The 16,392-nt window shown below is 43.1% G+C and overlaps 1 protein-coding gene across 6 annotated transcripts in view; it reads right to left on the reverse strand.

The window, feature by feature from the left end:
- Positions 1–16,392, reverse strand: part of RAPGEF1 (Rap guanine nucleotide exchange factor 1) — a 270,865-nt gene that overhangs the window by 54,974 nt on the left and 199,499 nt on the right. For all 6 annotated transcript variants that reach the window (XM_053695533.1, XM_053695530.1, XM_053695528.1 and 3 more), the window contains one exon: positions 2,932–3,020. In XM_053695533.1, coding sequence (XP_053551508.1) covers positions 2,932–3,020 — 89 coding nt within the window. The remainder of the gene's footprint in view (positions 1–2,931; positions 3,021–16,392) is intronic.

Raw genomic sequence — 16,392 nt, forward strand, 5'->3', positions numbered from 1 at the left:
AAGTGAAATAATGTGATCGCATTATTTCACTTCCTTCCAAGGTCACCCTGCTCTTGAGTGACTCAGATTCCAGGACTAGACAATTTCTCCACTGATACTCTACCCAACTGGTGATCACCTGATTCCTGGCATCCCATATCTGCGTCTACACTACTATCCTGAGAGGACCCATACTAAAAGAGGCAGAGGAAACAAGGGCTCAAACTCCCCGAAGTTTCACCTACACTTGGATAACAGAAAGGAAAAAAAGACAAGCTCGCTGATCTGGAAGTTTCCCCTATACCCTAAGGGGCCAAGCCTACTGAGAGTAATTTCCTGATGTGCGGTTGCCTTACCTCATATGATTGAGGTTCCTTTCTGTAAGTTTGCATTTCACCCATAACCAAAGTCTCGAATTTCACAACTGTGTACATACAGCATATAAGTGCTCCAGCATTTGGGACATTTTATATCCAGCTTTCCACTCAATCTTATAGTGTGTTTTATATATTTTTTTGTCATATTGTGTTTCATTTGCTATGCTTTCTGTATCATTTTTTGCATTCAGTCACACATCATAATTGTGTTACATATTGTCTCCTAACAACCAGCGCTATCACATCCCTTATTACGGCCTCTTCACACTCATATATATATATATATATATATATATATATATATATATATAGAGAGAGAGAGAGAGAGAGAGGAGAGAGAGAGAGAGGAGAGAGAGAGAGAGAGAAGAAACGTGCACGCTACTCAGCCTACCTCACTATGCTTTCATACAGATATAAACTGGATTTATTTTTGTTTCAAATTGTCTGCTCTATCTGAATCATGAAGGTTTCACTTTGGCCTCAGTCTCCCTAAGTTTAAACCAAGGATATCAAATTTTTAATGTTAGAAGTGCTTAAACAGTGAGTGCTGAAGCTTTCGCTGATGAGTACAAGCATTAAAGGGACAGTAAATTAAAACGTAAACTTAAATTGACGGGATAGAGTATGTCATTTTAAACAACTGTCCAATTTACTTCTATTATCAATTTGCTTAGTTCTTTTGGAATCCTCTGTTAAAGAGTAATCCTAGGTGAGATCAGGGACGTGCACATGTCTATAGCCATCGGGCAACAGTGTTATATATAGATACACACACTCCTTAATAGAGGATGCCAAAAGAATAAAGCAAATTTGATAATAAAAGTAAATTGGAAAGTTACATGCTCTATGTGAATCATGAATTATTAAAGACACAATACCCAAATGTTGAAGCACTTGAAAGTGATGCAGTAAAGCTGTAAACATCTGAATATATCACCTGAACATCTCTATGTAAAAATGGAAGAGATTTTACCTCGAAATGTCCTCAGTAGCCACATCTCATTATAAAGGGACTTTAAGCAGCCAATCAGGAAACTAGTCACAGGACTTGCAAGGGAGAGTGCATCATGTTATTTCCCTCCTCAGTTTAATAAAGTTTGCTATGAAATCTTGCACGATTTAAGTAAAATCTCATGAGATCACTGTAAAGCTAAGAATGACCTCAGCACTGCTGATGCTGATTGGCTATTGTTTGTTTTTGTTTTATTAAACTTATTGCTAGACAGTAGTTGAATGATAACTGTTCACAGAACACTTACTATTGTGAGCTGAAGAACATTTGAAGTGAAATATTTTCCTTTATTACATTGAGATAATTAGGTGATATTTTCTTGTCTGCTTTCAAGTGATTTAGCATATGGGTATTATGTCCCTTTAATTGTGACCTTACTGTCCCTTTAAATCTAAACTGGCTGATTGAATAAGTTCATGAGAACAATTGATTAGGGGTTCATGTCCCGTCAATCAGTTCTATGAATAGTATAAAACACCACTACCTTTAGTGGTGAATATTCATACTAGCAAGTTAAAATCTAGCTTACAATCATTGCAACTACAATAAGGTCAGTTTAAACGGGATAAGAGTAACAACATACTTTTAGCTTATAAACTCTTCTTAGAAATTATTAGTACGTGGTAAAAATTCAAACAAATGATCTCATCAAATAAAATGATCCATTAAAACCCTGTTTTGTAATGGTTTACACGTGAGCGCTAGCTTATATAGCTTGCTTGGTGGTTTAAAAGTATATGCAAACCCCATCTGAGCAGCATAATGGGAACACAGCTATACCTACCTGTCAGGGGTAGCCTACATACGCATAGAGCGCAGAATGCTGTACATCTATTTATCCTAATGTAGACAAAGCATCCACATGACGGATAATTCCATTTATGGCTTCATGTCCAAGAACATAAACTGGCCTGGCCAAAATAATAATAAGGCAGAGAACCAGCCTATCTAATATTGAGAAACCCCATGTGTATTTAATTTATTGATACAAATAAATTATATGACATGATAGAAACCCCACTGGTGCTCTGAGCAGCTGCAGTATTTAAAATGTTGGCGCACTGAGAATATCTAGCTATGCTTTACATGCAGAGAAAAGTGTTAACACTAAAGCAGTGAAAACTTTTACTAGAAACATTTTTGTCAATACTTGTATATTGCAAATGTGTTTCTATTCAAAGATGTAATTCATCTATGTGCAGTTATATTTTTGACCAGAATATCCCTTTAACATTTTGTTTGCAGCAAATGTTTTTCAAATAGCCAAACTCCACCCACCATTATTTGAAGGAGCCAATACAGGGAGTCTGCAGGCCATTAGGTCACGGTCACTATGTTAGTATAAAGTACATTGCATTGCTAATCTCATGAAGCCAATTAGGGACAAATATGTAGCAGGGTTGGCCTTGAGAAGTCAGACGGTGATGAGAGGCTTGTGAAGAATGTAATGTTTATCCTATTAACTCATGTGGAGTCAAAGATATCTGATAATAGAGAAAGTATGGATGAGTGCCAACATTTTAACACTTTTTTGGTTCTTCCAATATAACATGATGCACATACCTGTCTGTCGCTTCTAGAGTCTCTATTCCTTGGACACAAGATGGCGATACAGAGTTAGTCTGGAGTGTATCATTTAATACAGGTGACTCCTGTAGAGAGAGAGAGAGAAAGTGGTCAGCATTCAGAAACCTGCACTTACACGACATCACAGAATGAGAAAGGCACTGTCAAGATACATCACAAGTGGAGGCTTGGTGAGTTAACAAAAAAGTGCTATGGCAATGATTTTGATTAAAGCTGTGCCATCCTAAAGAAACTAGCAACATATAAGCCTACAGCACAAACAGGGCAGTGAATTACGTATTTCCTAGAAACAGCACTATGGGTACAAATGCGCAGAGAGTGGGGAAAACCCTCCAAGACCAAAACATTTTTTTGAATGATGTCTTAGTGAGGACAGCAAATGCCACATCTATATGCCACTGAAAAAATAGCCTGCTGGTATAACACATGAATCTCAGTACTGCCGTTCTATTGTCAATGCCAGCTGATTATCCTCACAAAGAGAAAACACCCAAACCCCAGCAACTGCATGATCTTTAGTAAGCATAAGCATGTGAACAAAATAGGTTTCTAATTCCCACAGAACTGCTCATTTATTGCAATACGGGAAGTCACCCCTCATGTAGCAGAAAACATCTTATCTAAAACTACATACATACAGACCTCTAGTGATTAATAAATAAATCATTTGGCTATGGAGAATTGCATAATGTCATTGTAATCTTGTTAACAGAAAATTATATACCACAAGTTCCAGCACTAAAGAGAATGGTAGAGGAGCAATCGGGCACATAAAAACAAATTGACCCAAGAGCAACCAGCCACAAGTAAAGGTCAGAAGTGACTGGAGGCATGAGCAAAGGTGATGCAGCGTGACCAACCACATGAGCAAAGGTGATGCAGCGTGACCAACCACATGAGCAAAGGTGATGCAGCAGTGACCAACCACATGAGCAGAGGTGATGCAGCAGTGACCAACCACATGAGCAAAGGTGATGCAGCAGTGACCAACCACATGAGCAGAGGTGATGCAGCAGTGACCAACCACATGAGCAAAGGTGATGCAGCAATGACCAACCACATGAGCAAAGGTGATGCGGCAGTGACCAGCCACATGAGCAAAGGTAATGAAGCAATGACCAACCACATGAGCAGAGGTGATGTGGCAGTAACCAACCACATGAGCAGAGGTGATGAAGCAGTGACCAACCACATGAGCAGAGGTGATGAAGCAGTGACCAACCACATGAGCAGAGGTGATGAAGCAGTGACCAACCACATGAGCAGAGGTGATGAAGCAGTGACCAACCACATGAGCAGAGGTGATGAAGCAGTGACCAACCACATGAGCAGAGGTAATGAAGCAATGACCAACCACATGAGCAGGGGTGATGCAGCAGTGACCAACCACATGAGCAGAGGTAATGAAGCAATGACCAACCACATGAGCAGAGGTGATGCAGCAGTGACCAACCACATGAGCAGAGGTAATGAAGCAATGACCAACCACATGAGCAGAGGTGATGCAGCAGTGACCAACCACATGAGCAGAGGTGATGCAGCAGTGACCAACCACATGACTAGAGGTGATGTAGCAGTGACCAACCACATGAACAGAGGTGATGCAGCAGTGACCAACCACATGACTAGAGGTGATGAGGCAGTGACCAACCACATGAGCAGAGGTGATGCAGCAGTGACCAACCACATGAGCAGAGGTAATGAAGCAATGACCAACCACATGAGCAGAGGTGATGCAGCAATGACCAACCACATGAGCAGAGGTGATGCAGCAGTGACCAACCACATGAGCAGAGGTAATGAAGCAATGACCAACCACATGAGCAGAGGTGATGCAGCAGTGACCAACCACATGAGTAGAGGTAATGAAGCAATGACCAACCACATGAGCAGAGGTGATGCAGCAGTGACCAACCACATGAGCAGAGGTAATGAAGCAATGACCAACCACATGAGCAGAGGTGATGCAGCAGTGACCAACCACATGAGCAGAGGTGATGCAGCAGTGACCAACCACATGAGCAGAGGTAATGAAGCAATGACCAACCACATGAGCAGAGGTGATGAAGCAATGACCAACCACATGAGCAGAGGTGATGAAGCAATGACCAACCACATGAGCAGAGGTAATGAAGCAATGACCAACCACATGAGCAGAGGTGATGCAGCAGTGACCAACCACATGAGCAGAGGTAATGAAGCAATGACCAACCACATGAGCAGAGGTAATGAAGCAATGACCAACCACATGAGCAGAGGTAATGAAGCAATGACCAACCACATGAGCAAAGGTGATGCAGCAGTGACCAACCACATGAGCAAAGGTGATGCAGCGTGACCAACCACATGAGCAAAGGTGATGCAGCAGTGACCAACCACATGAGCAAAGGTGATGCAGCAGTGACCAACCACATGAGCAAAGGTGATGCAGCAGTGACCAACCACATGAGCAAAGGTGATGCAGCAGTGACCAACCACATGAGCAAAGGTGATGCAGCAGTGACCAACCACATGAGCAAAGGTGATGCAGCAGTGACCAACCACATGAGCAAAGGTGATGCAGCAGTGACCAACCACATGAGCAAAGGTGATGCAGCAGTGACCAACCACATGAGCAAAGGTGATGCAGCAGTGACCAACCACATGAGCAGAGGTGATGCAGCAGTGACCAACCACATGAGCAAAGGTGATGCAGCAGTGACCAACCACATGAGCAGAGGTGATGCAGCAGTGACCAACCACATGAGCAGAGGTGATGCAGCAGTGACCAACCACATGAGTAGAGGTGATGCAGCAGTGACCAACCACATGAGCAGAGGTAATGAAGCAGTGACCAACCACATGAGCAGAGGTGATGAAGCAGTGACCAACCACATGAGCAGAGGTGATGTAGCAGTGACCAACCACATGAGCAGAGGTGGTGCAGCAGTGACCAACCACATGAGTAGAGGTGATGTAGCAGTGACCAACCACATGAGCAGAGGCGATGCAGCAGTGACCAACCACACGAGCAAAGGTGATGTAGCAGTGACCAACCACATGAGCAGAGGTGATGCAGCAGTGACCAACCACATGATTAGAGGTGACGCAGCAGTGACCAACCACATGAGCAGAGGTGATGCAGCAGTGACCAACCACATGAGCAGAGGTGATGTAGCAGTGACCAACCACATGAGCAGAGGTGACGCAGCAGTGACCAACCACATGAGTAGAGGTGATGTAGCAGTGACCAACCACATGAGTAGAGGTGATGTAGCAGTGACCAACCACATGAGTAGAGGTGATGTAGCAGTGACCAACCACATGAGCAGAGGTGATGCAGCAGTGACCAACCACATGAGCAGAGGTGATGCATCAGTGAGCTTGTATGTATCCACGAAGAATAGCCAGTGCGTTATTCCTACACACCCACTGAATGTCACATATGAATACACGGAAAGCGAGTGTCATTTTCTTATTGCACACTTATGCATGTACACGTGAACTAGTGGTATTCTTACACATGCACTGAATGTCATGTATGTATAAACGGATATCGAGTTTCATATTCTTATTGTACATTTAAGTACGAACACGTGAACTAGTAACGCGTTACTGCTACATTCGCACGGAATGTCAAGTACATATATCCAAACAAAAAATTGACATTTTCATCCTGCAAACTTACACATAAATATACATGAGTGTTTTATCAGTATACATGCAATAAATGTCACATACATATACAGGAGATATAACCAGACACATATTATTACCATACAAGCACTTTATGCTTATTTAAATAGGCAATAACAGTACACAGAGCTACTTACTCCGATGTGCCCATGATGACACTAGGGGGTAGATTTACCAAGCAGCGGATACTGCAATCTACCCCCGTAATTTCAGCTTCCCCTGAACACATAAGTTAAGAAGCAGTAGTCTTAAGACCGCTGTTCCTTAACTCGTCCGCCACCTCTGAGTTGGCGGAAAGCAAACATCCCGATCAGATACGATCGGGATGATTGACAACCCCTGCTAGCAGCCGCGAATGTTCAGGGGGTGGTATGCTTGTGCAATGATAAATGCAGACAGCATATGCTGTCGGCAATTATCGATGTCGAGCGGGCATGATCCGCACCATATACTTGTCTGTCACCCTGTGGCCTTGTAGCTGCTGATATTATATAAAAGATGTCACTATCTTGGTTAAAAAGGCTAGAGTACAGCTTTGCATATTTATACTGCACGCTGGTACAGAAGTGTACTGGGGATTTACAACATACTTAGGATAACTTAATGGAATTCTTATAGACTCTTTCTTTTATGGACTTAACAGGGGCTACAATTGTTTGTCATTCATTTGAAAGAGCATCACCTAAACATATGCTATATAGCCAAAAGTATGTGGACAAACATATTAAGCCACACCCATTGCTAACAAGTGCATAGAATCAAGCACATGAGAACAAAATATCCATAAACAAACATTGGAAGTACAAGGGTCCTGCTGAAGAGCTCAGCAAGTTTAAATGTGTCAGTGTCATAGGATGTCACTGTTGCAACACGTCACTTTGTGAAATTTCTGCCCTACTAGATCTGCCCCGGTCAACTGTAAGTTCTATTTGGGAAGTAGCAGCATCTAAAAGCATCAACAGCCCAGCCACAAAGAGGTAGACCACACAAACTTACAGAGTGGGGTTGCTCAGTAATGAAGCGGGAAGTGCATACAAATCACCAATAATTTGTTGCATCATTCACTAAAGAGCTCCAAACTCTGGAAGAAACATCAGCACAAGAACTGTGCATTGGGAGCTTTAAGAAATGTGTTCTCATGGTCTAGCATCTATACTCAAGCCTTATATCAGCATACTCAATGCCAAGCGTTGGTTGGAGTGGTGTAAAGCGTGCCACCAATGGTCTCTGGGGCAGTGGAAACGTGTTTTCTGGAGTGATATATCATGCTTCTCTATCTGGCAGTCATTGATGCCAGGAGAATGGATAGGGACTACTGTAACGTTTGGTGGAGGAGGGATAATTGTCTGGGGCTGCTTTTCAGGGTTTGAGCTAGGACCTTAAGTTCCAGTGAAGGGCCAACTTAATGCTACAGGATATAATTATATTTAAGACAATTGTGTGTTTCTAACTTTGTAGCAATAGTTTGGTGAAGGCCCTTTCCTGTTCCAGCATGACTGTGCCTCTGTGCACAAAGCGAGGTCTACGAACACATGGTTTGATAAGTTTGGCTTAGTAGTGCTACTTCCCTGACAGCAGAAATTTAAAAGCAAATTAACATACAACATGTGATAACACAGACCTGTGCAAGAAATGTTTTGGTAGTTTTCCAACACAATCCATTATGAAAATATATTTCAATACGACAACTAAAAAAAAACATAATTTATGCTTACCTGATAAATTTATTTCTCTTGTAGTGTATCCAGTCCACGGATCATCCATTACTTATGGGACATTCTCCTTCCCAACAGGAAGTTGCAAGAGGATCACCCACAGCAGAGCTGCTATATAGCTCCTCCCCTCACTGCCATATCCAGTCATTCGACCGAAACAAGACGAGAAAGGAGAAACCATAGGGTGCAGTGGTGACTGTAGTTTAATTAAAATTTAGACCTGCCTTAAAAGGACAGGGCGGGCCGTGGACTGGATACACTACAAGAGAAATAAATTTATCAGGTAAGCATAAATTATGTTTTCTCTTGTTAAGTGTATCCAGTCCACGGATCATCCATTACTTATGGGATACCAATACCAAAGCTAAAGTACACGGATGATGGCAGGGACAAGGCAGGATTAAACGGAAGGAACCACTGCCTGAAGAACCTTTCTCCCAAAAACAGCCTCCGAAGAAGCAAAAGTATCAAATTAGTAAAATTTTGAAAAGGTGTGAAGCGAAGACAAAGTCGCAGCCTTGCAAATCTGTTCAACAGAGGCCTCATTTTTAAAGGCCCAGGTGGAAGCCACAGCTCTAGTAGAATGAGCTGTAATCCTTTCAGGGGGCTGCTGTCCAGCAGTCTCATAGGCTAAGCGAATTATGCTCCGAAGCCAAAAGGAAAGAGAGGTTGCCGAAGCTTTTTAACCTCTCCTCTGTCCAGAGTAAACGACAAACAGGGAAGATGTTTGGCGAAAATCTTTAGTAGCTTGTAAGTAAAACTTCAAGGCACGGACTACGTCCAGATTATGTAAGAGACGTTCCTTCTTTGAAGAAGGATTAGGACACAATGATGGGACAACAATCTCTTGATTGATATTCCTGTTAGAAACCACCTTAGGTAAAAACCCAGATTTGGTACGCAGAACTACCTTATCTGCATGAAAAATCAGATAAGGAGAATCACATTGTAAGGCAGATAGCTCAGAGACTCTTCGAGCCGAGGAAATAGCCATCAAAAACAGAACTTTCCAAGATAAAAGTTTAATATCAATGGAATGAAGGGGTTCAAACGGAACTCCTTGAAGAACTTTAAGAACCAAGTTTAATCTCCACGGGGGAGCAACAGTTTTAAACACAGGCTTAATTCTAACCAAAGCCTGACAAAATGCCTGGACGTCTGGAACCTCTGCCAGACGCTTGTGCAAAAGAATAGACAGAGCAGAAATCTGTCCTTTTAAAGAACTAGATGATAATCCTTTGTCCCAACCCTCTTGGAGAAAGGACAATATCCTAGGAATCCTAACCTTACTCCATGAGTAATTCTTGGATTCACACCAATAAAAATATTTACGCCATATCTTATGGTAGATTTTCCTGGTGACAGGCTTTCGTGCCTGTATTAAGGTATCAATGACTGACTCGGAGAAGCCACGCCTTGATAGGATCAAGCGTTCAATCTCCATGCAGTCAGTCTCAGAGAAATTAGATTTGGATGATTGAAATGACCTTGTATTAGAAGGTCCTGCCTCAGAGGCAGAGCCCATGGTGGAAAGGATGACATGTCCACTAGGTCTGCATACCAGGTCCTGCGTGGCCACGCAGGCGCTATCAGAATCACTGATGCTCTCTCCTACTTGATCTTGGCAATCAGTCGAGGGAGCAGAGGAAACGGTGGAAACACATAAGCCAGGTTGAAGAACCAAGGAGCTGCTAGAGCATCTATCAGCGTCGCTCCCGGGTCCCTGGACCTGGATCCGTAACAAGGAAGCTTGGCATTCTGGCGAGACGCCATGAGATCAAGTTCTGGTTTGCCCCAACGATGAATCAGTTGAGCAAACACCTCCAGATGGAGTTCCCACTCCCCCGGATGAAAAGTCTGACGACATAGAAAATCTGCCTCCCAGTTCTCTACGCCTGGGATGTGGATCGCTGACAGATGGCAAGAGTGAGACTCTGCCCAGCGAATTATCTTTGAGACTTCTAACATCGCTAGGGAACTCCTGGTTCCCCCTTGATGGTTGATGTAAGCCACAGTCGTGATGTTGTCCGACTGAAATCTGATGAACCTCAGGGTTGCTAACTGAGGCCAAGCTAGAAGAGCATTGAATATTGCTCTTAACTCCAGAATATTTATTGGGAGGAGTTTCTCCTCCTGAGTCCACGATCCCTGAGCCTTCAGGGAGTTCCAGACTGCGCCCCAACCTAGAAGGCTGGCATCTGTTGTTACAATTGTCCAATCTGGCCTGCAAAAGGTCATACCCTTGGACAGATGGACCCGAGATAGCCACCAGAGAAGAGAATCTCTGGTCTCTTGATCCAGATTTAGTAGAGGGGACAAATCTGAGTAATCCCCATTCCACTGACTCAGCATGCATAATTGCAGCGGTCTGAGATGCAGGCGCGCAAATGGCACTATGTCCATTGCCGCTACCATTAAGCCGATTACTTCCATGCACTGAGCCACTGACGGACGTGGAATGGAATGAAGGACACGGCAAGCATTTAGAAGTTTGGATAACCTGGACTCCGTCAGGTAAATTTTCATCTCTACAGAATGGGGATAGAGAACTCTTTTCCACGTTCACTTTCCACCCATGCGACCTCAGAAATGCCAGAACTATCTCTGTATGAGACTTGGCAATTTGAAAGCTTGACGCCTGTATCAGGATGTCGTCTAGATACGGAGCCACCGCTATGCCTCGCGGTCTTAGAACCGCCAGAAGTGAGCCCAGAACCTTTGTAAAGATTCTCGGGGCTGTGGCCAACCCGAAGGGAAGAGCTACAAATTGGTAATGCCTGTCTAGAAAGGCAAACCTTAGGAACCGATGATGATCTTTGTGAATCGGTATGTGAAGGTAGGCATCCTTTAAGTCCACTGTGGTCATGTACTGACCCTCTTGGATCATGGGTAAGATGGTTCGAATAGTTTCCATCTTGAATGATGGAACTCTGAGGAATTTGTTTAAGATCTTTAGATCCAAAATTGGTCTGAAGGTTCCCTCTTTTTTGGGAACCACAAACAGATTTGAATAAAAACCCTGTCCTTGTTCCGTCCGCGGAACTGGATGGATCACTCCCATTACTAGGAGGTCTTGCACACAGCTTAGGAATGCCTCTTTCTTTATCTGGTTTGCTGATAACCTTGAAAGATGAAATCTCCCTTGTGGAGGAGAAGCTTTGAAGTCCAGAAGATATCCCTGAGATATGATCTCCAACGCCCAGGGATCCTGAACATCTCTTGCCCACGCCTGGGCGAAGAGAGAAAGTCTGCCCCCCACTAGATCCGTTTCCGGATAGGGGGCCGTTCCTTCATGCTGTCTTGGGGGCAGCAGCAGGTTTTCTGGCCTGCTTGCCCTTGTTCCAGGACTGGTTAGGTTTCCAGGCCTGTCTGGAATGAGCAACAGTTCCCTCTTGTTTTGAAGCGGAGGAAGTTGATGCTGTTCCTGCCTTGAAATTTCGAAAGGCACGAAAATTAGACTGTTTGGCCTTTGATTTGGCCCTGTCCTGAGGAAGGGTATGACCCTTGCCTCCAGTAATGTCAGCAATAATTTCCTTCAAGCCAGGCCCGAATAAGGTCTGCCCCTTGAAAGGAATGTTGAGTAACTTAGACTTTGAAGTCACGTCAGCTGACCAGGATTTAAGCCATAGCGCCCTACACGCCTGGATGGCGAATCTGGAATTCTTAGCCGTTAGTTTAGTCAAATGAACAATGGCATCAGAAACAAATGAGTTAGATAGCTTAAGCGTTCTAAGCTTGTCAATAATTTCCTCCAATGGAGCTGTATGGATGGCCTCTTCCAGGGCCTCAAACCAGAATGCCGCTGCAGCAGTGACAGGCGCAATGCATGCAAGGGGTTGCAAAATAAAACCTTGTTGAATAAACATTTTCTTAAGGTAACCCTCTAATTTTTTATCCATTGGATCTAAAAAAGCACAACTGTCCTCAACCGGGATAGTGGTACGCTTTGCTAAAGTAGAAACTGCTCCCTCCACCGTCTGCCATAAGTCCCATGTAGTGGCGTCTATTGGAAACATTTTTCTAAATATAGGAGGTGGGGAAAAGGGCACACCGGGTCTATCCCACTCCTTGCTAATAATTTCTGTAGCCTTTTAGGTATAGGAAAAACGTCAGTACACACCGGCACCGCATAGTATCTATCCAGCCTACACAATTTCTCTGGAATTGCAACTGTGTTACAGTCATTCAGAGCAGCTAATACCTCCCCAAGCAATACACGGAGGTTCTCAAGCTTAAATTTAAAATTAGAAATCTCTGAATCAGGTTTCCCCGAGTCAGAGATGTCACCCACAGAATGAAGCTCTCCGTCCTCATGTTCTGCATACTGTGATGCAGTATCAGACATGGCTCTTACAGCATTTGCGCGCTCTGTATCTCTCCTAACCCCAGAGCTATCGCGCTTGCCTCTTAATTCAGGCAATCTAGATAATAACTCTGACAGGGTATTATTCATGATTGCAGCCATGTCCTGCAAGGTAATCGCTATGGGCGTCCCTGATGTAATTGGCGCCATATTAGCGTGCGTCCCCTGAGCGGGAGGCGAAGGGTCTGACACGTGAGGAGAGTTAGTCGACATAACTTCCCCCTCGACAGAACCCTCTGGTGATAATTATTTTATAGATAAAGACTGATCTTTACTGTTTAAGGTGAAATCAATACATTTAGTACACATTCTCCTATGGGGCTCCACCATGGCTTTCAAACATAATGAACAAGTAGGTTCCTCTGTATCAGACATGTTTAAACAGACTAGCAATGAGACTAGCAAGCTTGGAAAAACACTTAAACAAGTTTACAAGCAATATAAAAAACGTTACTGCACCTTTAAGAAACACAAATTTTGTCAAAATTTGAAATAACAGTGTTAAAAGGCAGTTACACTAACAAAATTTTTACAGTGTATGTAACAAGTTAGCAGAGCATTGCACCCACTTGCAAATGGATGATTAACCCTTTTATACCAAAAACGGAATAACAAATGACAAAAACGTTTTTTAAACAGTCACAACAACTGCAACAGCTCTACTGTGGCTTTTTACCTCCCTCAATACGACTTTGAAGCCTTTTGAGCCCTTCAGAGAAGTCCTGGAACATGCAGGAAGAAGCTGGATGTCTGTGTCTGTAATTTTTGCTGCGCAAAAAAAGCGCTAAAATAGGCCCCTCCCACTCATATTACAACAGTGGAAAGCCTCCAGGAACTGTTTCTAGGCAAAATTCAAGCCAGCCATGTGGAAAAAACTAGGCCCCAATAAGTTTTATCACCAAACATATATAAAAAATGATTAAACATGCCAGCAAACGTTTTAAAATACACTTTTATAAGAGTATGTATCTCTATTAATAAGCCTGATACCAGTCGCTATCACTGCATTTAAGGCTTTACTTACATTACTTCGGTATCAGCAGCATTTTCTAGCAAATTCCATCCCTACAAAAATATTTTAACTGCACATACCTTATTGCAGGAAAACCTGCACGCTATTCCCCCTCTGAAGTTACCTCACTCCTCAGAATATGTGAGAACAGCAAAGGATCTTAGTTACTTCTGCTAAGATCATAGAAAACGCAGGCAGATTCTTCTTCCAAATACTGCCTGAGATAAACAGTACACTCCGGTACCATTTAAAAATAACAAACTTTTGATTGATTGAAGAAATAAACTAAGTATAAAACACCACAGTCCTCTTACGACCTCCATCTTAGTTGAGAGTTGCAAGAGAATGACTGGGTATGGCAGTGAGGGGAGGAGCTATATAGCAGCTCTGCTGTGGGTGATCCTCTTGCAACTTCCTGTTGGGAAGGAGAATATCCCATAAGTAATGGATGATCCGTGGACTGGATACACTTAACAAGAGAAATACAACTTGTACCAAGAATGACATCTATAAGGATTCAAAGCTGTTGCTTAAATGAAACCAGGCAGTATCACAGCATGACATTCCCTGATTATGTAATATCTATATTTATAAATAAGCTATTAATACATGTGGTCAAAAAGCAAGCATCAAAAACAAACAAACAAACCCATAAACATGAATAAATTACTATGTGGAATAGACAAAAATCTACAAATGCTAAAGTGGTATTGGACACTTAAACTGTCTGATAACCATTACTGGATCACCCAGAGTGATCTTCAAGATATATTGTAAGGGTTAACTGGAATCTGATCATATCAGGATTGTGCATAAGGGACAATAAACAAAGGCAGGGACAGGTATCTGAGGTTTAAGGACCAGCAGTGACAACAACAGATGCCGTAGCACTAGCACACATCAGAATGATCCAATACTGTTCCTTCAAGTGAGTACACAGACCATGATGACTTCTCAATACAACTCAACATTGGAAGGTCTTCTGGTCCCTGGTTTATAAAACTGCCCTTTATTTCACAGCGTTACAGACAGACAAAGACTAGGAAAGTAATGACGGCTGGAGCAAGAGACAAAGGGGTGATATGAATGAGTTATGGAGAGAAGCCAGATTGCCATTCATAAATGACCCTCTCAAACCCTCCAGCCGAGACCCAGCCCCGTTCTCACCACTGATGTCTGCAGAGAGCTGGAGAGAGGAGGCTCGAAAGGAAGGCAGGCAGGATGGGTCCCGCAGGAGCTACCGCCCTGAGAGCAGGGTACGGGGCAGAGAGTAGCTGGAGGCAAGGTGGGAGGTGAGGGTACAGAGTCTGGGAGAACAGAGTTGAAGCGGGTAGAGTAAAAGATGGCGGGGGTCAATAAGGGAGGAACAGGAACCTGACTGTGAGGGGCGAAGTCTTGGGAATAGGAACGGAAAACAGATTTGTACTGGAGAAAAGGTTGTAGGGTGAGGAGAGAAAAACAAGAAAAGGTAAAGAAAAAAATAACATTAGTGCAAAAGCAGTTTAGTATCCAACACAACAGGAATATCCTCACGCCCTTTATAATTCAGCGGGATCTGACACACATCATACTGTGCACACTATTTACAGACAAACAAACCGTACAGATTACCTGCCCTGCTGAACACACATCACACTGTGCACACTATTTACAGACACACAAACCGTACACAGATTACCTACCCTGCTGAACACACATCACACTGTGCACACTATTTACAGGTACACAAACCGTACACAGATTACCTACCCTGCTGAACACACATCACACTGTGCACACTATTTACAGACACACAAACCGTACACAGATTACCTGCCCTGCTAAACACACATCACACTGTGCACACTATTTACAGACACACAAACCGTACAGATTACCTGCCCTGCTAAACACACATCACACTGTGCACACTATTTACAGACAAACAAACCGTACACAAATTACCTGCCCTGCTGAACACACATCACACTGTGCACACTATTTACAGACACACAAACCGTACAGATTACCTGCTCTGCTGAACACACATCACACTGTGCACACTATTTACAGACAAACAAACCGTACACAAATTACCTGCCCTGCTGAACACACATCACACTGTGCACACCATTTACAGACACACAAACCGTACACAGATTACCTGCCCTGCTGAACACACATCACACTGTGCACACTATTTACAGACACACAAACCGTACAGATTACCTGCCCTGCTGAATACACATCACACTGTGCACACTATTTACAGACACACAAACCGTACACAAATGACCTGCCCTGCTGAACACACATCACACTGTGCACACTATTTACAGACACACAAACCGTACACAGATTACCTGCCCTGCTGAATACACATCACACTGTGCACACTATTTACAGACACACAAACCGTACACAAATGACCTGCCACTGCGTTTATTATAGCGGAGGAAGAGCGAAGGCATCTAATGTATAAATTCATAATCTGACTGCTCTAGCAAGAAAATGCTTCACCTGTACCTACATATGCAGGCAGCCATTTCCCTATGCATTGTACACATTATACACATACAGCGCATAGAAATGGTTAAAGGGACAACATATTTCTATTAGTAAAGAGCAAAACATGTTAAACTATTATTGTATGAATAAATGATTATCTGAATTTGTTTACATTTGTATTGAAA

Source organism: Bombina bombina, chromosome 12, assembly GCF_027579735.1.
Source record: "Bombina bombina isolate aBomBom1 chromosome 12, aBomBom1.pri, whole genome shotgun sequence".
NCBI lineage: Eukaryota > Metazoa > Chordata > Amphibia > Anura > Bombinatoridae > Bombina > Bombina bombina.